This window comes from Zonotrichia albicollis, chromosome 9, assembly GCF_047830755.1.
Source record: "Zonotrichia albicollis isolate bZonAlb1 chromosome 9, bZonAlb1.hap1, whole genome shotgun sequence".
Classification (NCBI taxonomy): Eukaryota; Metazoa; Chordata; class Aves; order Passeriformes; family Passerellidae; genus Zonotrichia; species Zonotrichia albicollis.
The window spans coordinates 22,515,474-22,542,829 of NC_133827.1; the positions used below are offsets into that span (position 1 = coordinate 22,515,474).

The 27,356-nt window shown below is 50.1% G+C and overlaps 1 protein-coding gene across 2 annotated transcripts; it reads left to right on the plus strand.

The window, feature by feature from the left end:
- The first annotated feature begins 6,362 nt into the window (after positions 1-6,362).
- KY (kyphoscoliosis peptidase) lies at positions 6,363-25,134 on the plus strand. 2 transcript variants are annotated; one of them, XM_005489552.4, is made up of 12 exons: positions 6,363-6,656; positions 7,586-7,648; positions 9,545-9,607; positions 11,542-11,616; positions 11,747-11,779; positions 12,368-12,418; positions 13,543-13,625; positions 13,972-14,080; positions 16,696-16,813; positions 21,012-21,200; positions 22,151-22,341; positions 23,182-25,134. In XM_005489552.4, exons 1-12 carry the CDS (start codon positions 6,524-6,526, stop codon positions 24,090-24,092), a joined length of 2,019 nt encoding a protein of 672 aa, XP_005489609.1. In that variant the 5' UTR covers positions 6,363-6,523; the 3' UTR covers positions 24,093-25,134. The 2 variants fall into 2 exon arrangements, with proteins under 2 accessions (XP_005489609.1, XP_074403058.1); XM_074546957.1 differs by lacking the exon at positions 9,545-9,607.
- Positions 25,135-27,356: the final 2,222 nt, after the last annotated feature.

The following is a 27,356-nucleotide window of genomic DNA, read 5'->3' on the forward strand; positions in this document are numbered from 1 at the left end:
CAACTGCCAACCTGAGAGAAGGTGTGGCCCTCAAGGAAGGCAGGAGATGCAGAAAATGAGGATTTCATCCGTACCTCCAGGGCCTTAGCCAAAAGAAATGAGTTTATGTGCAGAAGAAATAGTCCAGCCTCCCCTGGGAAAGCATTCTTCCTGCCAGCCAGTTTCACATGTTTTGAGGGACAAAACAGACCTCCTTTGTGCCACTCCAGTCCTGGGCACACACAGAATCAGCCGGGTTCCAGGGTTCCCAAAGGCAGCAAAACCCAGCCTGACTCATCCTAATTAAATATGTGTCTCTTTTTGGCATTGTCACCCCTCATCCCATCCTGACAAGCACCAGATTCTCCACTCAAGAGCCCCTGAGATGGTGTTTTGGTAGCCATAGCTCAGAGGGGTGCCCAAAGAAACACCACGGGTACTTCTTCCAACAGAAACCTTGCAGCAAATTCCAACTGTTCAACTCCTACTCCTGACACTGCAGCAAATATGGACAGAGCTTCTCAAAAACAAGAGCCAGTTACCTCTAAACTTCTCCAAGGCAGTGGTGAACTTGTTTCTGTTGCCAGCGTTGTGTCCTCAGCTCATCCAACAGCTCAGGTGTCCAAGATGACCGTGAGAGAATCCAGCTCCCTCCACAGCATCCTGGCACCTTGGGTTAAGGAGAAATAGCCCCAGTGAGGGCTGTTCCATGACCTTGCCCCCAAATGACCACTCAGGTCCCTCAGCTCTAGCCCAGGTAAACCCAACCAGGGAGCCTGTCCTCCCAAGGAGCAACAGCCCCACTCACAGGGTGTCTCAGGAGGGAAGGCTTGCAGCTTCAGCAGGCTCCCTGTCACTCCAGAAGGGATGATTCCTACTGTGCCCACTTCCCTTCAAACACCATGACTCACACTGAGCTCCAGGTATTTTTTCCAAACTTGCCTTCCATTTACCTTTGCCATTGTATTAGAGAGCACCAGGCTGGCTGGACAGTCAAGATAACTCCTCTGTCCACTGGATCACCAAGAAGGGCTCTGCTCATTCCTGCAGCAGAGAGAAGTTGATAAAATGCAGGAAAAGTACTTTCTGCATCTCCCAGGATATGCCATGCTGCTTGTTTAATTAGAAGGGGCAAAACTCCCTCCTGAATAAACCAGAAATAGCCTTCTAGGGAAAAAATAACCCTGCCTGGGTATTCTGGGGGATTCTTTGAAAGAACAGCTATACAATCTCCCCCAGTCTTGCACAGTACAAGAGCCAGAATTTTGGAAGAGGAATCTGCTCTGGGGGAGAAACCTCCTTCACCTTTAATGCTGGTAAAAGGAAATAGAGTGTATTTTCCTCTCCCCCTTCATTTCTTCTCCTATGTGTTTTCATCTGCCCATCTTGATGCATTTGGTGTCAGAAGGCAACTTTGTGGGGAGTACTTGACAATAAAGCACATCCCCAAGGGCACAGCTCATGAATAATGCAGATTATCAGGACACCTTAACAAAAGAACCCCAAACCCTCTGCAGGGTCCCACATGCCCCCACTGCCTTCAAAAGGTGAGTTTTTTGAAGATTATACAAGGATTAATGTCTAATGACTGCGTGCAGCCCGGCCAGGACCACTCTCCTCATGCAGAAAAGGCAGCAGCAAACCCAAGCCAAGCAGCAGCTTAGGTCAATGATCCATGCTGGGACAGGCAGGGCAGGAGAGCTCTGGAGAGCCTGGCAGCCTCTGGTGCCCAAAGCAGCCAGGGCAGGAGCAGCTCCCCTCTGCCAGTGCCACCCGGCCCCTCCTGCAGGTCTCTGCCCCGGGGCATCCTTGTGGCATTTTGTGGTTTTTAAGAAACTGTAGCAAAACACCTGCTGAATCCCCAGCTGCTTCCACAGCTTGTTCTTGGAGGAACAAAGCAGCAGTGGTCACAGCAATGTCTTTTGTCACTGAAGGAAGGGAGAGTGGAAATTACCAGCAGAAATATCTGCAGCTCTCTCCCAGAGCACTGAGCCCCGAGCACACCCCGCTGCTCACACAGCTGTTCCCACAGCTCTCTGCAGGCTGGGTGTCCCCAGGCTCCTCATGGAAGGAGTGCTGTGAGCCAGGAAGCAGCCAGGCTTGCCTTTTATCCCCAGCAATCCCTCTCAGAATGCAGGGCCGCCTGCCTTAGGCTCACCCACCTGCGGGCAGGTATTTCTCCACAGGAGGCAGAATTCCCCTCCGAAGCATCACCCCCGCTGAGCCTCCCAGGGCTCACAGCATCCACTCCAGCCCTCATTGTCTCCCTGACATCTAAACACGTCCTTGACCTCCCTGGCAGGGCTGCCCCTGCCATCAGCTAGCTTGTGTGGATACCAGGAAACTGAATACATGGGCTTACAGCTCAGTGGAAAGTTCTGCTGCCGTCTTAAATCATAAAGCACAGCTGCTGACACAGCAGAACTGCAGAATGAGGCATCTGAGCAGCCTGGCTTGGAAAACACCAGCAGGAGAGTAAGAGCAGGGAGGGAGAAAGGACAGGGAGGCCGGGAGAGCAGATTAAAACTCACCAGAGTGCAGCTGTAATGTGTTATCCACCATGGATGTGCCCAGCCCTCCAGAGTGCATTTGCAGTTGGGAAAGGAAACAGGAGCTGAGATTCAATGTCTGCAAATGCAAAGTAATGGCTGTTAAAAAAAAAAACCTACAAACCCCAGACTTCAAATATATCTGCAAACACACACATGCTAATGAGCTCAGAATGAGACATTCTGAGAAGGAGAGGGATCTTGGGAGTCTGGGTGGAAAGTGCAGTGAAAGCAGCCAGCTCCTGGGTGGTGAACAAAGCCAGCCTGAGGCTGGGATGGCTTGGGCAGAGAGCAGGACAGGAGCCACAGGCACATCTGCACGTGGAGCATGGCTGGCCTTGGTCTCCCACCTCAAAAGGGACACAGCAGAGCTTGCAGGGCTCAGAGGAGGAGGAGCAGCAACAGGGAACAACTGCAGGAAGGCTCAGAGGTGACACTGGAGCTGCTTCATGGACAGCACAGCTGGCAAAAGCAGGGACACTTTGCTCTGACACAAAGAATGCCAAATGGAAGGCAAAAGTTTCAAATAATGGGTATCAGCCATCAATCAAAGGGGTCATCAGGATACGTTAGTTCCAAATTACATGAAGGGGAGTTCACCTTTAGATGACTTTGCTGTTGCCTCCAATGGAGCTACAGGCCCAGGTTTTCTCTCCAGACAGTGGAGAAGGCCCTGAAACACCAGGGTGTAACATGTGTCCCAAGGTGGACAGCCAGAGCAGGTCACCACAGCAAGGAGAAGGGCAGCCCCAGCACTTCCTCCAATGCAGGCATCTACAACACTTGGAAAAACATTTGGACAGCCTCACCCATGGCCCTGGCAGGACCAAGATTCCCAGCAGCCTCTCTTTGACAAGCAGAGGTGGAATATCTTCCCAACACACCTTCTGCTAGAGCCTTTACACGCTTTTGTGAAGGTAAAACACCTGCACAAGAGTCACAACCCTTTCCCAGGAACACAGCCTGCAATTTCCCTTTCCACCCAATGGGATTCAAATAACCTAATTCTTGCTCTACATTCATACATTCCCTCTCTCCTCCAGATCCCCCCAGAGAAACACCAGCCATGTGGTAAATACATGTAATCATGGCTCTGATAGCAGATTTTGCTTTTTGGCCATTAATTCTTCTCACTGGGACCTCGGTGAGCATTTGAAATCCTGCAGCAAATCCAATGAGCTGCCTTTATTTGAAAATCAACGTGGCATAAAAGCTTTTCTCCTTTCCCTCCTAGCTTGAAAAATATCCTGGCCCATGGACAGATGTTGCTGGTCATGTTTTTATCTCAGGCCAATGAGGAGGTCACTGTTTTCCTTGGAAAACCCATGGAGCAGGAGGGCTCAGTACTGCATGGGAGGCAGCAGCACCCCCCTCAGGCACAGCCTCTGCCTTCATCATGGTACATGGCACAATTACCATCAGAAACCTTCACTTTGCCCTCTCCAGGAAGAATAGAGGATAAAACAGGAGAAAGGAAAATGCAAAAGAACCTTTCAAACCCAACCACCCTGTAGACTGGCATTTCTAGGAAAGCAGGAGCTCCCTGGAGATGCCTTCAGTGTGCTGGAAACACCTTGTGGCAGGACACGGGCATGCAGGAGGGAAGCAGAGTGTGCTCAGGCCCTGGGCAGCCAGGCTGGGAGCAGCCAGCTCATCACTGAGAGAGAGCAAAGGAGGTTTTAGAGATTTGTACAGCCTGGCAGGAAGGGCAGAGCCAGCAGCCCCCAAAGCAGCAACCACCACATGCTCAGCTGTGGAGGCTGCAGCTCAGAGCTGCCAGGAAAGGAACATCTGAGCTCCTCAGCTGGTACCACCAGAGCATCCACAGCGAGGTCAGCTCAGGTCCCAGCATGGCCTGGGAACTGGAACTGGCTCTTGCCAACATCCCCAGATGTGAGCCCTCACATCACCAGGCTGGAGAGGAACAAGGACAAGAGCAGACCTGGGGGAGCAGCAAGGCCAGGACACCCAGGGAAATCCCTGCAGATGGGAGGCAGGAGCAGAGTGAAGAGGGTTGGAGCAGATTTTGGTGCAGGACCTGGGTGACACCAGGTTTATGAGTCAGCTGTGCCAATGAATAGCTCAGGAGAGCAGACTGTCCCAGCTGGGACGTGAGGGAGAAGGGTCACCAGGAACACCCCAGGTGAGTGGCCGGGGAGGAAAGGGTGCTCCAGCCCAGGCAGGAGCTGTGGGGCTCAGTGACAGGTGACAGGGGGGTGCTAAAGGCCAACAGGCAGATGGTGAAACTGTGATTAGAAAGTCACTCCAGCCATAAATCTCAGGGACCTGAAATGGAGATGGGCAAGCCCCAGATGGCTTGGAAATCTGCTTGGCAGAGTCCAGCATGGCTCAGCGTGCATCTGGCCCTCCTTCCTCCTCATCCTCCTCCTTCTCACCAGGTTTAACCACCTCCAGCCAGCTCCTCACAGTCAGACCTGACCCTGAAACAAAATTAAGGGCACTCCTGAATAAAAAATTCCTCTAATGCATGAGCTAAAGAGCAAATCCTGGGCCCCAACAACATTGTCATCCATCCTGGCACAGGACCCTGGCCAAATTGTTGGGGTTGCAGGCACATCCCAGCCCTGGTGCCCCTGTCTTGGCAATAAAGCTGTGCCACCATCCAGGGGGCACAGGGGGCTCAGCACTGTACCACGGGGCACCAGCAGAGCTGGATGGATGCAGGCTCCCTGCGGCCACAAGCTATTTCTGGACATGCTGAGGAGCTGCTTAGGGCTGGATTTGCAGGCGAGCACAGGGGCATATCAGCTGTCTGTGCTCTGGAAGGGGCTCAGGAACAGAAAAGGGGCAGGAGATTGGGAGGGGACAGGTTTTATATAGAGATCCACGGGAAAACCCGTGTCTCCAAACACAGTAACCTAACACCAGGTAGTAGTACCAGCTCCTGCCCGTGGATCCAGGACAACAAATTTCCCCACCTGCAGGCAGGAGAGCCCACTGCTCTCACACTCCTGTCCGGAAAGCACCAGCAACACCCACAAAAAGCCCCCCTGTCCATGCCAAGCTCCTGAACTCCCCTGTCTGCCCGCGGGTGCCTCCCACAACCTTTCCCCGGGCTGCCGGAGAGCCCTGCAGCCCACAGGTGCTGCCGCTCCCCCGGGACCCCCGGCCAAGGCAGGGGCTGGCAGCACGGCCGGGACAGGGGCCAGGGGTAAAATTAGAACGCGTGTCCCTGCCAGCCCCTTCTGCGAGCTGCAGGGACCAGCTGAGCCCGGCTCACCCGCACTGTAACCCTTCATATCCCCCGCTTGGTGGGCTGGGACAGTTACTAGAAAGCCAGGGATTTGCAGGGCTTTGCTTTGTGATCAGCCGTGCCCAGCTACCCCAGCCAGCCGGGCTCGCAGGCTGATGGGGCACAGAGGTGGGGTTTTTGGATCCTGTGGGACACTCAGGATTGAAGCCTGCAATTCCCTTCCCTACTGTCCCTTTCCACAATAGGCAGTCCTGCAGAAACCGATCCTCCCCACTTCAAAGGTTCGTGTCTCCTTTCCAGCCCCTTCTCCCCACGGCTGCCCTCCTGCAGCAGTTATTGTTATTATTTACGCTCCTAAGCATCCTCTGAGTTCTGCCGGGGGACAGGATCCAAAGAGAAAGCCTTTTAAGGATTTGTGCCAGCGCCGGGAAGCGAATCCCCCCCAGCGAACAGTGGTGCTGGGGGATTTGAGTGTAGACAAGTGCTTAAAGCTGAAAAGGGCAGAGAGAGGGGAGGGAGCCGGGGGCACGCTCTGAAACCAGACCCCCCCTCCCGCCCGAAACGCAGCTCCTTCCTCTGCTTTAGGAAACGGATCCCTCCTGCGATTTCCTTTCAAAGGTGACTTGTAACCTCTTCATTAGGGTCGGCTTTGGCAGCGCCCGATGGTGCAGCTGGCAGGGCCGGGGCCGCGCGGGGCGGGAGCGCGCTCGCCGTGCCAGGGCAGGGCAGCACTCGCGGCTGCTCCGCGGCGCAGCGGCACCGGCGCCCCGGCCATGCGCTGATGGGTACCATGGACTTTAAGACAGATGCCAGTGCAGTCACCATCAATCTGCTGCTTATTGTGCGCCCCGAGGAGGCGGCGAGCAAGGAAAAAGGGCAGCGAGAGGGGCAGACGGAAAGCGGCCGAGGCGCAGGTAACATCGCGCCTGCGGCGGGCGAGGGAGGGCAGGGCAGGGCTGCACACGGAGAGCAGAAGCAGCAGCTCTGGAGCAGGATTTGGGTTTCCTTCTCTTTGCACGCATGATGCCAAACTCTAAAATGCCAACTTTTTTGCAGAAGCCCAGCGCGTCTTTGCTGGTAAGCAGAGCCTGGAGCTGCAGCCTGTCCGGCTGCAGGCGTGCAGCCCCGGGCGGGGACACACGGGGACACCAACCCAGAGCTGCGTTTGCACCTTGCTGTGTCCTGCCCCAGCCCCGAGGCGCCCCACGGGCTCTCTGTGTGCAAAGGCAGCAGGGAGAGGGCTCGGCAGTTTGCAGCACTCACTGCCCTGGAGTACAGGAGCAGAAGTGTTTTGCTTGCAGCGTGCCCAGGCTTTGTCTCCGAGGCTCACTGTCCTGAGCCATTTATAGCTCCAGTTTGGGACAGTGTCCCTGGCCCAGCTCCCTGTCCTGCAGAGGGTCTTCCAAAAAGCTGCAGCTGTGCTCTGCAATTGCAAGGGGAGCCTCCCTGCAGAAGTGAAGGGAAGAGAACAAATATTCCTGCTCTAAAACATGAGGGAGAAGCTGAATTTTCAGACAAGTAGTCCCATGCTAACAGCCATAGGCAGAGCTATCACAAAGTTGTGTCCATGCTCCATCAAGCACAGCATTCAGCACCTGCTCAAATCAGAGCAAATCCCACCAAAGCAGCTTAAGCCTGGACTATTGCACTTTCTGCCCCCTGGTATTTCATACTTTAGCAACAAGAACTGCAAGCCAAGGCTGCAGATGAGACAGAAGGTGGATCCTGATGACACCTGGCACCAGCTGGGGTTGCATGGAAGGTTTGGGGTGTTTGGCCTTCAGGCAGCACCAACACTGCAGTCCAGGAGGACCCTTTCCAATCTCCCGTTTCTATCTTACAGGTTCCAAGGGTGATGGCAATGGAAACAGCAGATCACAGGCACCTCAGGGCACAGGCCTGAACGGTAGGTCACCCTCTCCCTCTGTGAGAAACCAGCCCCAGCACACAACCCAACGCTCAAGCTGCGCCTCTCCAGCAGAAATGTGCTTCACACACCCATCCCTCTCCAGTGCTTTCAGGGGAGGCACACGGAGGGTCTGGCAAGCATCCCCTCCCTGCGTGCTCCCCATGCCCCATGGACAGGATGCAGGGGAGGCCCTGCTGAGCCCCCACACCTCCATCCCTCTGCAGGGGTTCTCCTGCCACAGAGCTCGGTCAGGTTACAAGTGCACAGAGCTCTTACATTTCACAGCCAGCTGATGGCAGGGGAAATTCAGTGCCCCCAATTGCTCAGGTTGCAGCTAGAGCTTCCAGAGACTTCCCCAGTACTCACACAGCTTAAAGGAGGGTCTGGGGGATGCAAAGAACCTTTTCAACCTTCTCTCCACCAGTCCTTTCTTCATCTCCCCCCTCAGAGACCGAGCACAAGGCAGTTGGGACTGCTGACCAGGAATTATGTGGATTCTAGTTCTCAATGTTCCACTGCCAATTCCCAGGGTTCTGCCCTAAAATAGATGAGGAGAAACACCTGAGGAGGTGATCCCAGAACTATAGAGCAGCTCCCAGGGAAGAGACTCAGATCATCCCTCTTGTTTTCCTGGCAGTCTAAGCCTGCCATGGCATAGCAGAGAAAGGCAAGGGCAAAGGTAGAGCAAGGCACAGGTAATTCTCATGGGACTACACAATGGATTTCAGTTACACCAAGGAAGAACTTTGCTTCCACAGGTCAAGCAAAAGCCATGGCTGCTCCCAGCAGGATGCCTGGCAGGAGCCCTGATCCAAGTCCCTCTGTAATCAGTGGTGGCTGGAGGCTGCGCACAGTCTGGGAGCAAACAATATTTCATGGCAAGACACTACTTTGGGTCTTTTTTACAAAGCAGATAACAAAAGCCTCCACTCCAGGAAGCAGATAAATATCCTGCTTTCTCTCCCTCTGTCATGCTCAAGAGGTTCTGCAATCAGAGCTGCAGAGTCAGCCTCCTCTACGAGGGAGTAAGAGGCTGGTATTGATCCTTTCCCACCCTGAATTACTGGCAGGGGTATTTAGCATGCACATGGGAATTAAGGTAGACCCCTTGCAGGTCTACCTTAAGCACAATTTAAACTCCTGATAGGGGAGAATTCAGGCACCAGAGGAGCAGGCAGAGCTTTGGCTCTTCTGGCACCACAAGGGTTAATGATTTGCCCTTTCCCCAGCCATGTCAGTGTCCCTATGAGGCCTCTGACACCTCTGCTGCTGCCACAATATTTGCAAACTTATATAATGCCCAGCCCCACTGGGTCAAAGAGGCTGTGGCCCCACTCCCATCGCTCTGGGGACTGATCCTTGTCGTGGCCACATGGCACAAATGGCCTCGAACAAGCTGTGACATCCAAGCTTCCCCCGGCTCCTGGTGGGATGGGGGTCCCAGGGCACTTTGAAAAAGGGTGAGAGATCCTGGAATTAAGGCTCTTTGTCCCCTGGCATTGCTGCCTCTCCCTGTGTGAGCCCTGGGCACACCAAGGGCTGCCCACACCTCCCTGTGCCCCAGCACTGCAGCTCCAACACAGCCAGGCTCTCCCAGCAGGGAGAGGTGAGGATGAGCTGCTGACAGCCACACCAAAGTTCCCACTCTGCCTCCAAGCTCCCAGCATTGTCCTTGTGTCCCACCCACCTCTCCGAAGTGCCCTGGTCCAGCCCCCTGCCCTGAGCTGGGCTGGAGCATCCCTCCCTCTGCTGATGATCAGGAACCAGCACCAGGAGCAATTGAGCTTCCTGAGTGTTCCTCACCTGACTGCTGAGCAGGGCAGGTTTAACCCCATCCTTGCTGGCTCTTTGGCTCTCTCTGAGGCACTGAGCTGTTCCCCTTTGTGCCCCCAGGCCGGCGTGGCCCCGCAGATCCCTGTGAGCAGACACCACCCATCACTGCGGGCCCTGACCAAGGTAAGTGGGGAGCCAAGAGGCAGAGCAGGGCTCCACTGAGCTCCCAAAAAGCTTCTTCTACAATAAAATAACCTCAGAATGTCCCAAAAGAGAGAAAATATCCCACCCTGAGACAGCTGCCCCTCAAAGCACTTGCTGGCCACAAACCACAAGGAGAGCAGCAAGTGCTTCTCTGAGCTTGAAGCAAACTGGTCTAGTGGCAGGGACTTAAAACAAGAGGATTTTTAAAGTCCCTTCCAATCCAAACCATTCTATGAGTCTTTATGAAAGATATCTCCATCAAGACTAATTAAATAAAAGATCATAAAAGCACCAGCAACCATTTCATACCACCAGTTTTTAAAGCAATGATACAGCACATTGAAAAATTCCTGTGGAATTACATTTTTCATTTGTTTAATGACTTTTGAACTCATCAGCAGAAGGCACTTATAACCAGTAAGTTTGTTTCTTGAAAACAAATATTTTTAATTTATGGGGGGAAAACTTAGTAAGTGAAAGTTGGGGGCAAAAATCCACAAAAAAGCAAAATAAAAATAATTTTGAGCAATAAAAAGGACCTGAAAATATGAAAAATTTAAGGAAATCAAAGCATTTGCATAAAGCCTTCTCTTTGAGAAACAGCTTCATTTTATCTTTGAATTAACTGACAGAATAGACCAGCTCTGTTCTGACACTCTGATATCTGCAAAAATCCTAGAACTGGAGTCAAACTCTAAGATTTAGGTTTTTACAGCTTACACAGTTTTTCTTGCTGGCTTTCTGGTTTTGGGCCTTAAAGGACATCAAATCTGTCTGCATAATCACAGGAGAAACTTCACTTTTCTAAAGGTAAAGCCAGCAGAAAAACTTATTCTTGGATGAAAATGCAGATTCCCACCTAATTAGCCAGTTCCAAAAGTGCCTTTAAAGGAAAAGCCAAATGTCATGAGATGTAGGTGTAGGAGCATGGCTGGATGGCAGCCCCAAGGTGCATTAACATCTTGACCTTCAGTCTCCTGAGTAACTTCTGCCTGATCCAAAAGAGAAGCCCAGGAGCACAAGGAGCTCCTCCAGGGAACCTCAAGAGCTGCAAACCCTTCTGAAACACCTGCCAAAAAACGCAGCTTCTGTCAAAAAGTTCAGGTGGTTTTTGTAAGAGATTCCCTCACTCCTTTTCTGGTATTTGCCTCTCTGAAACGTTAAAGACCAGAGCCCAGGTTTCCAGGGGAGGTTTTCTGGAGCATCACGGCATGCCTGGACCACAGCTGCCTCCTCCAGGATGCTGCCTCTTACAGGCAATGGCCTTTGCCAGACATTTCAGTATCACAAGTCCAACCATTTTCATCACTTCAAGCCTTTCTCTGTTTGATTCCAAGAAAAATCAATGCAAGGCATTGATTCTCTGCTTGCTGTAGCTCCATCAAGAGCTCTTTATTATGGTGATAAACCTTGGCTATCACCAGAGCTAATGCTTTGTCTAAAGTGGAGAGCTGCCTCGGCAGGCACTCCTGCTCTCTCCTCCATACCTGTGGCATTCCCATTCTCTGGAAAAATCCCTTTGCCCAGGATTTTTCTCCTGGGAAGCTGAGAAACCTCAGAGAAAAGGAAAACAATTCTTCTCTCATTTGCTTCTCCTGTGTTTTGGCCCTTTGGAATGTGTTTGGAGATTGTTTATCCACAGGTGATTGTTTCATTGGACTCTGCTGTGAGTTGTTTTCACTCTTTGGCCAATCAGGGCCAAGCTGTGTCAGGACTCTGGAGAGAGTCACCAGTTTTCATCATTATCTTTTTAGTATAGTATTTTTTAATAGTATTATAAAATAATAAATTAGCCTTTTGAGAACATGGAATCAGATGCATCATTCCTGCCTTTGTCAGGGCATTCCCAGCAAATACAATACATATCCTGGTTAGTTTTCCCTTTTTAGAGGGTTTACCACTGTTTCTTGCAGGAACCCAAGTGACAGTAGAGATTCACCATGAGGACACCACCCCCCCGCTCATCAAGAGACTCTCCCTGGGAAAAGGTACAGCCCAGATTTAAGCCTGGCAGAGGCTCAGCCCGTCCTCCCTTCCCTGGAGCCAGGGAGCTCCAGGGCATGCTGCAGCCTGGGCAGGGCTGAGGGGATCCCACTAACCCTGCCTGGCTTGTTGCAGGTTCCCAGAGGCTGAGAGGACACGACAACAAAGGTGAGGCTCTGCTCTATCCAGCTCTGCCCTGTCAAGTGTCTCCAAGCTCTCCCTCCTCTGGGAAGCTGCTCCCAGGAGGACACAGGCTCACCCCTGCCATGGGGAGGCTGCTAAAGGGCACCTGCTGCTGGACTCTGCCCATGAGTGGGGCTTGAGGAGCAAAATCCTTCTGCTCTTGGGCTGTGGGTGTCTCCTCCTCCTCTGGCCCTGGGATAAGGTGGATGGTGACACCCCTGGGGCCCTCAGCAATCCCCAGCTGCTGCAGAGCTCCCACTGGGGTTATCCAACAGCTCTGGAGCCCAGCACTCCCTTCTTCCACACCTGGAGAGGTTTGGCCATGGTGGGCTGGGGTTTGATGTCCCCAACCCTGGGGCTAGAACAGGAGATGCCTGCCTGCTGGGGAATGTGGGCTCAGCAGGAGCACACTCCATGGGGTGATCACATCCGTGTCCAGAGGGGAATGGGCTAAGAGGAGCCTCAGTTCCAGCTTTTCCCACCCAATCCTGCTCCCCACAACAATTTATTTCTAGTTGCCTTATTTTCTGTGGGCAACCACCTCCTCTCTCCCTCTCCTTCTCCGCTTTGCAGGTTTCCAGAAGACTGAGGCCCCACGGCCACCAGGAGCAAAGGACCTCCATGGTAACTACACATCAGCACCAGCAGGGCTCAGCTTCCCAAGCCCCTGATCTTGGGGCTGGCACAGGGAAGGGGCTTTGGGAACCCCACTTGTGTAGGGCTCAGCTTCCCAAGCCCCTGATCTTGGGGCTGGCACAGGGAAGGAGCTTTGGAAGCACCACATTTGCCCAAGCTCTGCCCAAGGGAAGGCAAACAGGCACAGGACTGTCAGATGTGGATCCCCTTCCTGCACAGAGCCTCTGGAGACAGAGTCTGGCAAAGACAAAACCTGATAACCACATTTTCAAAAAAAAAGACCATCCACTAACCAAAAAGACAAGAAGTAATTTTCAGAGCTGTGGAGAGTGGGCACCTTTGTGTGTAAATCTGCTTTCTCTCTCTCTAGGTCAGTGTTACACCTCTTTTCAAGGAAAATACAGATAAACAAATCAGCCTGTTAAGAAATAGGTGCCTACACGCTAATTTTCGCTGACAGGAGCCTGCCTGCACAGGGATCTGTCCATGGCCCACTGATGGGAGACAGCAGTGTCAGCTCATTCCAAGACTGTTTTAAAAAATCAGTTATCTGGTTAATTAGGGCAAGTTTTTAACCCTTTGTTCCCAGTGAGTAGAACCAGGAGCTCAGAACCTGCAAAGATGCAGGGGGTAGGCACAGTGGGTTCAGTCCAACTGCTCCCAGTGTTACATTCCTCTTGTGCCTGAATTCCTGCAGAATTGTGGCCCTCGACCACACAAAACTCCTAGAGAAGCCCAGCCCTTTATTGCTGGGGTTTTTTAAATAAGTCATATATTTTCTAAGGCTTGCACAGTACAGGTTTTCCCTGATACTTGTGCATTGTTCTCCTGCCCCTCCATGCAATATCCCAGGATTTTCCATGCTGTTAAGCCGTGCCAAAGTTGCAGGGGCAGCTCATGCTCAAATCCTAGCAGTCTAGACAGGATGGCTCCTGCTTTCCATGCAGCTGGCAGGGCCCTCCTGCGGGTGCCCTCGTGTCCTCAGCTCCCTAAGCACATGCTGATGGATGTGTCCATGGGCCAGGCAGGAGCTCTGTCCCCTTGTTCCACCATACTGGCCAGGAAAAACACTCCCTCCCTTCCCAAAACAATGACAACTCGTTTCTTCCCAGCATATCCATGGGACAAATCCTCTTTGAAATCCATGCCAGTAGATCTGCAGCAATTAGAGAAGCTGGATGCCTACGCATTAAAAGTAAGTCTTGCTTTTGCCTCTGTCCTCCTCCCAGGTCCCCTGCAGCAACATTCCACAAATCTGGCTCCCAGCACCAACACCAGCTTAGGCGGAGCTATGGGGCAATGGCATTAGAATCTCCCAAACAAGTGAAAAATCTTTTTCCTTTAAACATTAGCAAAGAAATCCCACTCTGGGAACTATAACCCAAAATACATGGACCTACAGCACTGTAGCTGTATTTTTAAGGGAGCTGAAGGCAGAGCAGCCTCACTGGCTTCAGAAGAACAAGAGATGGGGAGGACAGGAGATCTACCACAGGATAGATTTCCACCATGACCTTGCAATGCTTGCTCCCCACACACAGGTGAACGTCACAAACAGTGTGGAGGAACTGGTCAAAGCCCTGCTGAAGCAAGCCAGGACTGACCTGGAGAAGGTTCGAGCCATATGGATGTGGATATGCCACCACATAGGTAGGCTGAGGTCCCCAACTGTGGACAAGGCTGTCACTGTCACCCCTGTCCCACTGCCATGACATTTACTGGGTATTTGGGGGTTATTTCCATGTGGGGAGTGGAATGAAGGCTTTCTGGAGGTTTTTATCCAGAAATGCATCCAGAGGGTCTCTCAGCACCTCTGTTTCCAGTGTCTCTCCTCACACTGCCAGGCTCCACCAGGTTTGTGTGCCCATGATTAACCTGTAACTCCATCTGAGGTGTGAGCAGACAAGTCCCTGCCATCCAAGTGCCATCCACAAGCCAGGCTGCACAACACCAGGGGCCTGCTTGTCACCTTCAGAGCCACCCAACACCACCAGAGCTCAGTTTTGAGGGGGTGAACAGGGAACAGGTGATGATCCAGATTTCAGAAGGAACCTGGTCTAGTGGGAGGTGTCCCTGCCCATGGCAGGCAGTTTGGAATGAGATGATCTTTAAGGTCCCTTCCCACTCAGACCATTCTAAGTTTGGTCTCCATCCCTGTGCCAAGTCTCCACAGCCCCTCCAGCACAGTCTGATGCTGGTGCCTTTGCTCTGGGAGGGTCCCAGTGTCACACAGGTACCACCAGGACCCATCCAGCTGCCTTGCCCAGCTCCCACACTGGCACCTGTATAAATGCAGTTCCTGCACCTTTTCAACCCTTCAGAGAGCTGCACCCACTCAGGCTCCCCTGCCCTTTCCTACTCACTCCAAAGCTGGAGTTACACAATAACCAGGAGATGGGAGGAGGAGGAGGGAGCACTTGTAGCCTCTCCTATCTGGCACATCAAAAGGGGCTTCTTGCCACCCCAGTGCTTTGATGGGGGAAAACTGGATATGCAACATGATGGCATTTTGCATAACATAAGCAAAAATGTTTATTTCCCATTAAGTCTTGGGGGCAGAGAGGCAGAGCTGTCCTTTCCCTCACCTCCTACACATCCTGATGGGGCACTGCTGCAGTGCAGGCCCAGTGATGGAGGGGAAAGGAGCAGTTTGGGCAGCACTGGCCTCATCTCACACCCACTGAGATCAGCAGCTGCAGGGTTAGCATGGTTAGGTCAGTCCCAAACTGTTTCAGTCTTGCCCTGAAATATGGAGAGTGCTGATTTCACTGCATGTCCTGCAGCCAGGCTGTGACTCACCCAGCACTGGTTATTCTGTGGTTAGTCTGTCCACTGTTAACCCATTTCTGCCCACACTACCTGGGCCAGGCCTGGTTGGAGCCAGTCCAAACTCCTCAGCATTCAGGGCACGTCTGTGGCCCTGACAGCTATGCTGGGATCTCCTCACAAGATCTTTTACACCACCTTGGCCCTGGTTCTCATTCCTTCCTGTGAGACTGACCCCTATTCACACACACAGAAAAGAACAGACTTGGAAATTTAAATCTGCTAGCAAAAATGCAATGTATCTATCCTGAAATTGCACTGTTGACGAACTCCTTCCTTGGATGGATTTTAAGTGAAAACACTGCTCTCTGGGCATCTCTTCCCATTCTGTTCAATTCCTGCCTGTGATGGGCTGCTATGCACATGCAGCATCAGCCATGGGCATAGCAGCCCATGGAGAAAACTAAAGAGAACAATTATTTCAGCTGCCATTTGCAGCACAAGTAGAAAGCCCAACGGAGCCAGCACCCCTCCAAGTGCCCTGGAGCTTTGCTGGTGGTCAGGGAGCAGGCAGGGTGGAGCTGCCAGCCTTTCCCAGTGCCTGGAGCAGCACTGAGGGGACATTGGCCGAGCCCCTGGGATGAGTGACAAGCATGGCAGCATTTAATCAAAGCACACACACAGCCTGCTGCTGCTTTTCTTCCTCTGCCCCAGCACTGAGGGCAGGGGGAACCAGCTGATGCAGCATTCCTGAGAGCTTTGTCAGAAAAATGCATCTGTATTTTAAGGAAGAGGTTATGGACAGAGCCCAGGTTGCTGGTATTGAATTAACCTCCCCAGACCAGCTCTGCAAGCTCTGTCTGAAGGAGTCCTGCTGTTGAGTACTCATTCCAGCAAATCAAGATTTCCTGAGCTTCCAGGTATTGATATGACCAGACTGGACAGGGCTTGGAGCAACCTGGTCTAATGGAAGTTGTCCCTGCCCCTGGCAGGAGATTGGAATGAGATTGGTTTTAGTGCCCCTTCCAACACAAACCATTCTATAATTCTGTGACTCAGTTGCAACAAACCAAATGTTTGTCAACAAGCTGCTTTTCAAGTATTTTTAATATAAATTGCTTGTAAAGAGTACAAAATCTCAGCAGTTTCTTTTGAGGTAACACAAATCTGTCTCCTCCAAATGCAGCATGCTCTCATTTATACTGGGAACTCTTCAGACTGTAGATCCTCCACTTGAGGACACCCATTGTGTCCAAAAATCAAAGTTTTCCTCCCACTTGGATTCAACTGCTGACCCCCAGCCCAAGCTTGGAACAAAGGCTGATGAGGGACAGAGCTGTCCCTGTGCCCAGCAGTGTCCAGGCCACCCTCCCCAGCACAGCCACTGCCTGTTCCCCTCTGCTCACAGAGATGAAAAGCAGCCTGAGCATTGCTCCTGCTGCCCATCAGCCCCTTGCCTCAGGCTCTTGGATGAACTCTTGTCTGTGTTCCTTCCCCAGAATACGACGTCGTGGGCTACCACAACAAAAGCCAGCTGTCCAGCAAGCCCAGAGATGTGCTTCAGATGGGCAAGAGCATTTGTGAGGGCTATGCTGAGCTCTTTGAACATATGTGCAGGTAAATGAAGTTCAGAAACATTCAGTGCCAGGGAGAGTTAACATTCCCTGTCATCTCCATGCCTATCCTGTCTCCCTTTGCATTGGCTGATGTGACTTTAAGCAGGACGTGGAACTTAAGCTTTCCAGCCATGCTGTGGAAAAACATCAAGTCCTAGAAAGGTCAATTTTGCTCTCTCCTCCACTCCCTCCACCCCCCTCCCCAGCATAATTTACTTGGTGCCATCTGCTGAGCTTCGCATTGCATTAACATAATGGCAGATGAAAACATGGAGATAATTTGATTAGAAGAAGTAGGATTTTCCTTGGGGTATCTGGATGTGAAGGTTAAAAGCATTGCAAGACTTGAACAAGGAGTGCTGTCTCCAACATGGTCCCTTGCAAGAGGTAGGCAGAGTCCCAGGAGGATCATTGCCTAAACCCTCTGGAATGCCCTGTCCCCTCCAGGAGCAGCCCAGGGACACTGCCTTGCACTTGCCACTCTGTTCTGTGCCCAGTCTCAAGGTGCAGCACTGTTGAGGCCAACACTGCAATTCCCATTTTGTGCCTCCCATTGAGATTTAATGACTAAATTCCTTTCTTCCCCCAACAAAATTTCCTGGACTTCTGTGGGGCTGAGTCACCTAAACGTCCCCACAGAGCAGGGCTTTGCAGTCACAGAGGCAGCCCCTTCCTTGGTAGGGAGACAGGGATGCAGCCCCAATCCCTAAGGAAAGGAGAACTCCCAAAATCCACAGCAAGGAAAGCAGTGAAGGTGCTTGGAGGTTTGAGGATCAGCCTTAGGCAAAAGGGCTGCCCAAAAGGAGAAAACTGGACCTAACAACTCAGGGAGAGGAGATTGGAAGGGAGTTCCTAAAGTAATCCTTAGAGGGAGGGCTTGCAAGATGGCCCTCCCAGGAAGGGGCTTCCATTCCCTTGGAAAAAATCACAAACTAGATATTAATCACACATGTAAGTAACAATTGCCTTTCCACACCATCCAAAGGTATTTGAGAAGGTTTTTACCATGGAACAGGCAAAATCTACAGGGAAAAAGAAGACGTTAAAAAAAAAAAAAACAAAAAAACCAGTTTACTGTGCCAGATGCTGAAGTGGTGAATGTTTCCATCCAACAGCATGCCCCACAATATATATTTGGTCCATTCCAACCCAAACCATTCTATGACATTAGATCTTGTTTTCTAAAGAGTAAAGAAATAGGATGGTGGAGTATGCATTTATAGCTACAACCTATGGAACAGTTATTAACAGTTGGAAGGGGGGAATTTGCATCTGTTCATTAAAAAGCATATGCTTAGTTCATTAAAAGCATTAATCTTTCCAAGGATATCTCTGACTATTTAAAGGCTCTGTTGATTTACTCTCGATTCCTCAGTTCCAGGTTGATTAGTCACTATGTGATTCAGGAAACCTCCAGTCATCAGGACTATTATATTGTCAAATATTAGCAAAATGTTTAGCTCCTGTCGTGAAAAACTGTACTTAAAGACAGCACCCCTTTCTTGCACAGAGATCCCCTCATCCCTTCTCCCCATGCTCTGTGCTGCTCTTACACTGAGTCCAAGCAGAAAGGCAGGAGGCAAAGAACACTCATCTTACAGAAAGGCTTTTCAGAGCCAAGTTTTGGGGGCGGAAAGGTGTTTTAACCTGCCTTTTTTTTCCTAGCTCCTGTGAGGGAACTTGACCAAACAAACCAATTTGCCAGTCACCCCAAAAGTCCTGCTGAAGGCAACGGCTGACATTGATTGAGTCCTACTTGTCCCAGTGCCAGAGGGAACAATTCCTGTTGCAGACACAAGACTGTCACCTCTGAGCACAGCTTTGGCAGCCACACTTCCTCCCATTAGCTGAGACTCCTGTCACAGAGGCAAGGTGGGCACGGAGAGTGGGAAGCTGGCCATAAGGCATCACTTCCCAAACATCAGGTGTGATAGCAAGGAATGCAAACACAGGCTCCTGACCAATGTTTCAGCAGCACTTATCAAGAACTGGCTTCTCAGCTGACAGGCAGACTCGAGGAGTCTGGCTAAGTGAAGCACTGCAAATTCATGAATCCAATTTAGGGCAAACCTCACAGCCTGGAATTAGGGAGCCACTCGCTCACCAGGGTTAGTGATGAAGGCAAAATAATTATTTTCCCAGGAGAGATTTCAGCAGCTCTGGGAGCAAAGCTGGCCTTACTGCCTACAGGGGATCTGATCAGTTAGCTAGCTGCTCCTTCTTCCCAACCAGTCTGTAAATATCCCAGATTTCACATCCTCTTGCTTCTCCCATTTCCTGCTTTAGGCAGTAGCTTTCCCTCTTTTCAGGCACAGAGGCGTACACCTACCTACCACAAGCATAAACCATTCTGTTCCCTTCTGGAGAAGCCAGATTTGCTCCTTTTTTAGATGAAATTATCAAAGTCAACCTAAAATCAAAAGGAAAAAGATGCCATTGAATTCCAGTGACACCTGTAGTAAGAGCCAGACTATTTCCTACGGTTTTTGAGGCAGAAAAGCAATTCTGTGTTTAATCTCTTTGCTGCACCAAGCAAATGTTGCCAACTGTTCCTTAATTCAGTTCTTCCAGTCCATTTTGTATCTAGGTCATCTTCAGCCTCACACTGCCACTTCAACCAGTCCTGGAGATCTTCCCAATCTTCTCTCTGCCTGCTTAATTTATCTCTATGAAGTCACTGACATGAGAGACATGAGCACCCTTTTCACCAATACAGAATTGCTCCTTCACAGGATGTTTTAGCTTGGCTTTTTGTCTGCCCATTACTAGAGAGACCAGTTTAAATGCTCTGGTCTTTATTTTGAGAGCTTTGAGCACATCCAAGCACAAACTCTTCTTGCTGCTTTGCAAACCTTCACTGTAATTGAGAGCACCCTGAGAGCAGAATTTGTCCCTTAACGTTCCCTCTGAATATCCCAGCTAACAAGAATGTCTAGAGAAGCCTGGAAGGATTAGATCCAATCCCCATGAAATTAGTGGGAATTTGGTACTTAGCTCCTTGAAACGCCTAGGATCAAATCTTCACTAAAGCTCCCAAGGCCAGCTCCTGGTCTCAGTTACATCATGCAAATCCAAGCTCTCACCAGTCTTGTCAGTGGAGTTGTTCCAGATTTACTGCCCAGCTCCATGTCACAACTTCACTCAGAGGGGCCTGCAGGCTGGCAAGGGCTTTCCAGAGCACCTGCAGCACCAGGTTTCTCCATGGCATTCCTTCCAGCCTGGCCTGTTTGTTCTGGATACTCATGGAACAGGCAGTGCCTGCCATCACTGCTTCATCCTCTCCTTTGCTGAGGTGCCCACCTCCCCTGGAAACCAGCATCCTCTCCCTGGAAAAAGCAGCCCTCCCTACAAGCTCCACTGCACTGCCAGTCGCCAGCCAGTATCTGTTATCAGGCCTCAACTTCTTAACAGCCATGCTAATTATCTTCCCCACAAATATCACTTTTCTCCTGAGCTAAACCCACATTATGCAGGCAATCTCACTCTGGAAGCCTGCACACTTTATTACTTAAGGTAGTTGTTCCATTTAACACACTTCTCTATGAAGAAGAAAAATGTCAATGCTGTCCTACACAAAAGACAACGCTCCAAGTGAAGCAATTTTAGATTAATGGTGAAATAAGATGCCAATGTTAGAATCCATCAGCAGAGAGCTTATTAACACGGTGCTTATTTAAATCTTATTTACACATCCACGCAGGTATTCATCATGCTTTTAGAAAGAGACTCTTTAATCATTTCTACCCTGGGCAGGCACAAGCTCATTCTGTCAGGAAACTAAATCAGCACCCACAATCCCGTGAGGTCTGAGATTCCTTAGCTGGTGTCAAACACCAGGCCCACTGTCAGGGGGAGAGAACAGCCTGTGCTTTTAATTTATAATTACATGGGCTAATTGTGGACAGCAGCAAAGGGATTCCACTGAGTAACAAGATAGAGAGCAATTAAGCACACTTTATCTTGTCATCCTCTAACAGTGCTGAATGGATGGTGCATCAGGCAAAAAGACAGGGAATATGCAAAACTGGGAGAGAAAAGGCCCTTCCTCCACAGGATGCTCTCTGCATCTCTGTGCAAAGACTACAAAAACAAACAGCCCCACCCAACCCCTCAGGCATCATCGCCTTTTTTCCTTCCCCAGAAGTACCTGGCAGGTTTAACACAGAACTCTCCTGCTGCAGCTTATCATTTCCTTCCAGTCTTGCAGGGATTCAGTGCAAGAAGCTCTCAGGACATGCCAAAGGACACGGGTACAAGACAGGGCAGACCTTCACAGGGGACTCTGACCATGCCTGGAACGCAGTCTACCTTGAGGGAAGGTGGCATTTACTAGACAGCACCTGGGGGAGCGGCTCTGTGGATGATTCCTTCACCAAGTTCACCTACAGGTAAAGGCCCTCCTCTATCTGAGTACACAAACCCTCCACAAAGGCAGAAGGAAAGCTGATGGGATTGGCAAACCAAACAGACCCATTTGGGGCCACAGGAAGACCCAAAGCTGTCACAGCAGATGTCCCAGTACATGCCACAGTTGAAAGGGCCACAATACAGAGTGTCACCACACAATTTCAGAAAGCTTTAAGCATTCTCCCATACAGAGTAATACCTTACCTCACCAGAAGGCTTCAGGCACCTGCCCATACAGAGTAACATCACGGCACTTCAGAAGGCTGCAAAAGTCTGCTCCTCTTGTTCTTGAGCCCAGCCTTTTATCCCCTCCTGTTGATGCACTGCACCTGTGTGCCCTCTGTTCCCTTTGGTGGTTGGTCAGTGCCCCTGGGCACTCCATGGCTCATTGCTGTCAGTGCTGCTCACCTGCTGCTCACAGCTGTAGCCCATCAGGGATAATGTTTGGCCACAGCACCATTCCCAATTACCACAAACTGTGTGCCTACACAAAGCCATGAGCAACGTACCCAGGCTGTCTGTACAAGGCATGGAGAATAGAGAGGTAGTTGCCCTGAGCAGCAAGTGACAAACTGCTAGAAGCCAGCTGGGTTTGCTTGTCACATCTTCAATAGTCTGTGGCACTCGAGTCACAGCTTTTGTGAACTGATTGCACTCAACACCCAGTGACTCCCTCTTTTTCCAGGAACCTGTGGGTGCAAGGGAATAGTGCAAATACCCAGGGTTTATCCTAAAGCTCAGCATTTGCCCTGGAAACAGAAGACCAAAGCTCAGGTTTCTTCTCTGCCTGGGGAATTTCAAACCCACAGATCTCAGTTTATCAGCAGCTCAAACCACTCCAACATCCTCCTGCTGAAACCACCACCACTGCGCGGGGGAAGAATTCCCTGTTTGTAATTACTCACTTTCCCTAATTTCTCCCTTCTCCCAGGTACAATGAGTTTTACTTTCTGACTCACCCGGCCCTGTTCATTAACAATCACTTCCCAGATAACAGTAACTGGCAGCTCCTTAAGCCCACGCTGACGCTGAAGGAGTTCGAGAACAACATGCTGCACAACAGCAACTTCTACACGCTGGGGCTGCTGGCCGCGCGCCCGGACACCCCGATCATCCGAACAGGTAACGGAGAGGCCACAGAGCATCTGCCCTCATGTGCATCTGCCCACACCCAACACACACCACTGTGCACCTCTTCAGGCAATACTGAGCCAGTCCAGCAGCTCTTTTAACATAAAATCCCTCAGGTGCCACAACTGAACAAGGTGCACATTTAAAACCCCCTCCCTTGGATTTTTCAAGAGCTGCAGGAGTTTAACTGGATGGCTAATTAGTGAATGCTAAAAACAGAGTTAAAACTTATGGACATCAACATTTTAGGATGTAATGAAGACTTCAAGCTGTTTGGGAACAGGCTCACAGGGAGGTAGATTAATCTCATATCTACATACTGGAGAGTTCCTGCAATTTGAAGCTCCTGGGAGCTGCTACTGGGTTGGCAATCAGGTCTAATCACCTCTAATTCAGCCCTTCATGATCACAGAATTCCATAATGGTTTGAGTTGGAAGGAACCTTAAAGCTCATTTCATCCCAATCCCCCACCATGGACAGGGACCCCTTCTACTAGACCAGGTTGCCCCAAACCCCATCCAATCTGGCCTGATGGTACTTTCATTTATATTGCACACAGGCTTTCATATTCCAGCAGACCACAGCTCCATGTAAGGGTGTATCAGAACAGGATAAATGCACATCTCCCAAACAAAGGCCACTCTCATTCTTTCTGAGGGACACTGGTCTAAGCAGACAGATGACAAGATGTGACCTGCCAGTTACAGCTCTTGGTTTTACTTCTAGAGAAACCTACTGGGCCAGATTAACCTTCCCAGACCAGGGGGTACATTAGGGTTAAAAACTGTACTGGCACTCCTATGCAGCCTCTTTTCTTTTGTATTCCCCAGTAAATGGAAAAGCCTCTGTGTCCGTGGACTGCCGTTCTGGCACGTTATTTATGTTTAAGCTGAAGGGAACAGATGAACACGGTTTGATGACTTTGAAAAAACACGGAATGGAGCTGGATATCTACCCACAGAAGACAGGGAGCCACAAGCTGGAGATCTTTGCCAAGCCCTCCAAGGCTGAGGCTGCGGATGATGTCTACAAGTGCGTGCTGGAGTACGTGGTGGAGTGCGAGTCCGTGGACAAGGCCATGCGCTTCCCCAAGGAGCTGCACCAGCCCGTGGGGCCCAGCTGGTTCTCGGAGCGCCAGGGCTTCCTGCGGCCATCCCACAGCCAGCCCATCCTGCACACCAACGACGGGCGCTGCTCTCTCACCTTCACCCTGAGCAAGGACATCAGCGTGCTGACCTCGCTGCACGCCGACGGCAGCAGCAGCCTCAGCGAGGACATGGGCAGGCGGCACGTGCTGCAGATCCACCGCAGGAACCAGATCGAGCTCAAGGTCCATCTCCCGCACGCAGGCAACTTCGTGCTCAAAATCTACTCCAAGAAGAAGTCGGACCCTGGTAATTATGATTACATCTTCAACTACCTCATCAGGTGCCTGAACACAGAGGTGAAGTGGCCAGCCTTCCCCCAGAGCTTCAGCAAGTGGCTGCAAGACTACGAGATCCTAGAGCCGCTCTCGGGGCTGCTGCCGGCCAACCGCAACGTGCAGTTCAAACTCAAAATGCACGGCATCGCCAAGGTGCTGGTCCAGGCTGAGAACATGTACCCCCTCACCCAGAACAAGGGCTGCTGGGAGGGAACCTGCAACACCTCAGGGTGCAAAGAGGTCTTTGTGATGGTGCACGAGAACGCCAACCACAACTACTACTCGCAAGTCCTCAAATATGAAGTTGAGACCCAGTAACACCCACTCCTTGTTCTTTCACTCACCTGCATGAACCGACCTCCCCAACACGCCCCAAACCAGCACAGCTTTAGGAGATTGCTCATTCTCTCAACTCAATCTGTTCTTTCAACAAATGCAGGACAACACTTGCAGGCTTTTGCCAGACTGCAGGCTCAAAGATGGTCAAGGAAGCAGAAAATCCTGTTAAAAAAAGGAGCAGCGGCGGAAGACATGAAATAAAACCATCACCTACATTTCAGTAACACTGTCCAGACAAATATTTAGAAGAAAACAACTGACTGTCTGCAGGGCATTCTGTGCCAGCAGGAATTGCTGGTTTCCAAGTTATGGACCATAAGAAAAGTCTTATGAGGGCTACTCCAAGAATTCACCTAGTTGTGGGGCAGGATGAAGAATGTGTACCCTGGTTTTGAGCAGCAACATTGGACATGAGGAACTTCAGGATATTTAAACCAACTTTCATTATAACTGTAGTCAAGTTGCAAAATACATCCAAGGAGAGAGAAGAGTTAGGAAGAAGATACAACATGAAGTTTCCTTGGGCACTTCACTGTCTTACAGATTTCAATAATACTGGAAAAATACTTTTTACACTGACTCTTAAGTACAATAAACAAAATCATTTTTACCTTTTTATATTAGAGTATTGTAGAGACTTTTTCTGCTGTAATTATATCCAAAGCATATAGGTGTTTCCATAAGGAAAATTACAGTAAAAATGAGAATAAAGTTCTCAGAAATCACTCCTTCCTCCAACCTGTCTATGCAATACTGGAGCTATAAACTGATGGGGTCACATGGGACAGCAGGCTGAGTGACATTATTATCATGTAACAAATCATTTGGTGCTGTACTCTTGGAAAACGCCTCCATGCACAAGGCAAAGAGGGGCTTCTACTAAACCCCACCACAACTGCACATCCTGAGATGGAGCAACATTTTCATAACTGATTCAGATGCCTGTGAGTGTTAGCATGACCCAAGAGGTATTATGTTTGAGCTTGTATTGAAAATAAACCTGTTATGTTTTTGCACTCTGTTTCATTGACCAAATAATATGAATTCTCTTCCTAAAGCTGCTGTATTTTCCATGCAAAAGAGGTGGGTTATTCCTACATTCCCTCCTTAGTGACTGGGTGGCAGGAATTACTCACAGGGCTGCCCACCCTACATTACTCCTTTGACCCCAGCATCCAGGGTTGAGTTTCCATTTGAGCAGGTTAAGTACCTGCAGCCAGATTCCAGGATCAGCACTCTCTGTGAGGATGCAGGCTGCTGCAGACTGGAGCTGCAAGCATAAACACCACATGTAGGCTAACAGGGCTTACTCCAGGGTAAGCTGGGAGCACAGCAAATCTTCAGAGTCTTTTTGTACTTGGTGACAAGAGGCTCCATATGCAACATAAAAGTAGATTTTTAAGTCCTCCCCTAAACAGCTCAGTGTCTTTGCCCTCAAAAACTGGTGGCAGCAGCTCCTCCCTGCAGGAACGCTCACAAGCCGTGGAGCCCAGCAGGCTCCCACTCCCTGGGCATCAGCACAGACTGAGCAGCACAGATGCAAGGCAGATCTTTTGTTTGCCTAAGGACCTTGAAGGCTAAAGCAAGTATTGTCTGTCAGCACAGACAGTCCTGGTTTATTTTGGTGCCTGGCAGAAGGGTTCTTTTTTCTCAGATCCCACTTTTCAGATCAAGGAGGATACACTGCAGTAGCTTTCATTTCACAGGTCAAGCTGATCCAGTAAAGTACGTCACTTCTTACAATGGCAGGATAAGGAAGCATCCCAGAGAGTTTAGTGACTAAAGAAAACAACTTCTTCCACCAAACAGGGTCAAGGATACCAAAGTTCATGGAACCACACATTTGATGTTCACAAACAGGCACAAGCACACAAACAGACACTTTGGTAAAGCCTCTCTGCAGATGACACCGCTATGAATGCGGTCCCTGCTCCTTGTCTCAAAGACTCATTCCACAAGCCTCTCTCTAAGCTTTATTGTGTCTCCAGATGGTAGGGGGAACAAAAACTGACCCCAAGAGAGCAGAGAGGACAGTTTATTGCCCCCTACTTAGCACAACCTCGGGGAGTATTCCCTGTTCCTGCAAAACCCAGGCACCTGCAATTCCACACATCTACAGAGTCCCAGATTCCTTAACCCCTCAAAGTAAAGAGTGACCCCCAAGCACTGTCACACTCACAGCAGAACATCAGTAACAGTCTAAAGACAGATGAAGCCTGCACATCCCACTCTACAGATGTACAAAAGGAAGTGCTGCAAATACAGTTCCACGCTTTTGTCTCAATCAGAAAACAAACATTGGCTCTGCCCTGCAAGTGTGCAAGAAATTCTTTAGTGCTATTGAAGGCCTAAGTTCAAAGACACAAACGCCCCCCTCTCCAGCTTCATGAATTATAAAGTTTCCAGGGTCAGGTGATTATTCCAAGGGAGATTTGACACTGCAAAGGCAGAGAATGCCTGAGAAACCCTGCAGCCCCAGATAAAAGCACCTCAGAAGTCTGCACTTGCTGTGACATCTCCCTCCAGGATAAACACACAGCTCCTTCTCCTCCTCCTCATAAAAAATGCACATTCTTCAGTGCAGCCAAGGTTCCAACACCAGGAGAACAGTTCTGGAACAGACTTCTCAGTTCTCTCAGGGCATCTGCAATGAGAGAAAGGGGGAAAGACAAAGCACACACACACCAACACAGGGAAGTAACTCAGCAGTTCCCCTGCTGCAGATGCTACTTTAGATTACATTAGTTCAAATTTTTAGATGAATGAAGCTGATGAATGAATTCTCCCTGAATGAAGCTGCTTATTACAGGTATTAGAAATTGATAAAACTGTAGGATTATAGCCGCTAATTAAGCAAATGGATCATCTTCAGTCTTGCTCTTCCCTTCTGCCAACATGAACTGCCAAATATCTCTGAAGGGATATGGAAGAGCACATCAGAAACAAGGCAAAATGTCTCCCTAACTGCTGAAAACACCAACAGCATGATGCAACACTCAGTAACTAATTTGACAGATCATCAGGAAATACAATACTACTTGCAAGGTATAGTTTAAAAATGAAATTAGTGGCCTCACTGAAGGCTGTGAGGGATCCCTAAGGGTTCTGGCATATCTTACACTCAGTGCATCTATAGGTTCATCTACAAAGAGAAAACAGTTTGGTGCATTCTGCTGTTCAGATTTTAGCAAAATGCCCCACACCCAACAAGTCCTTACTTGAGACCTGGACAGAGAGGGAGGA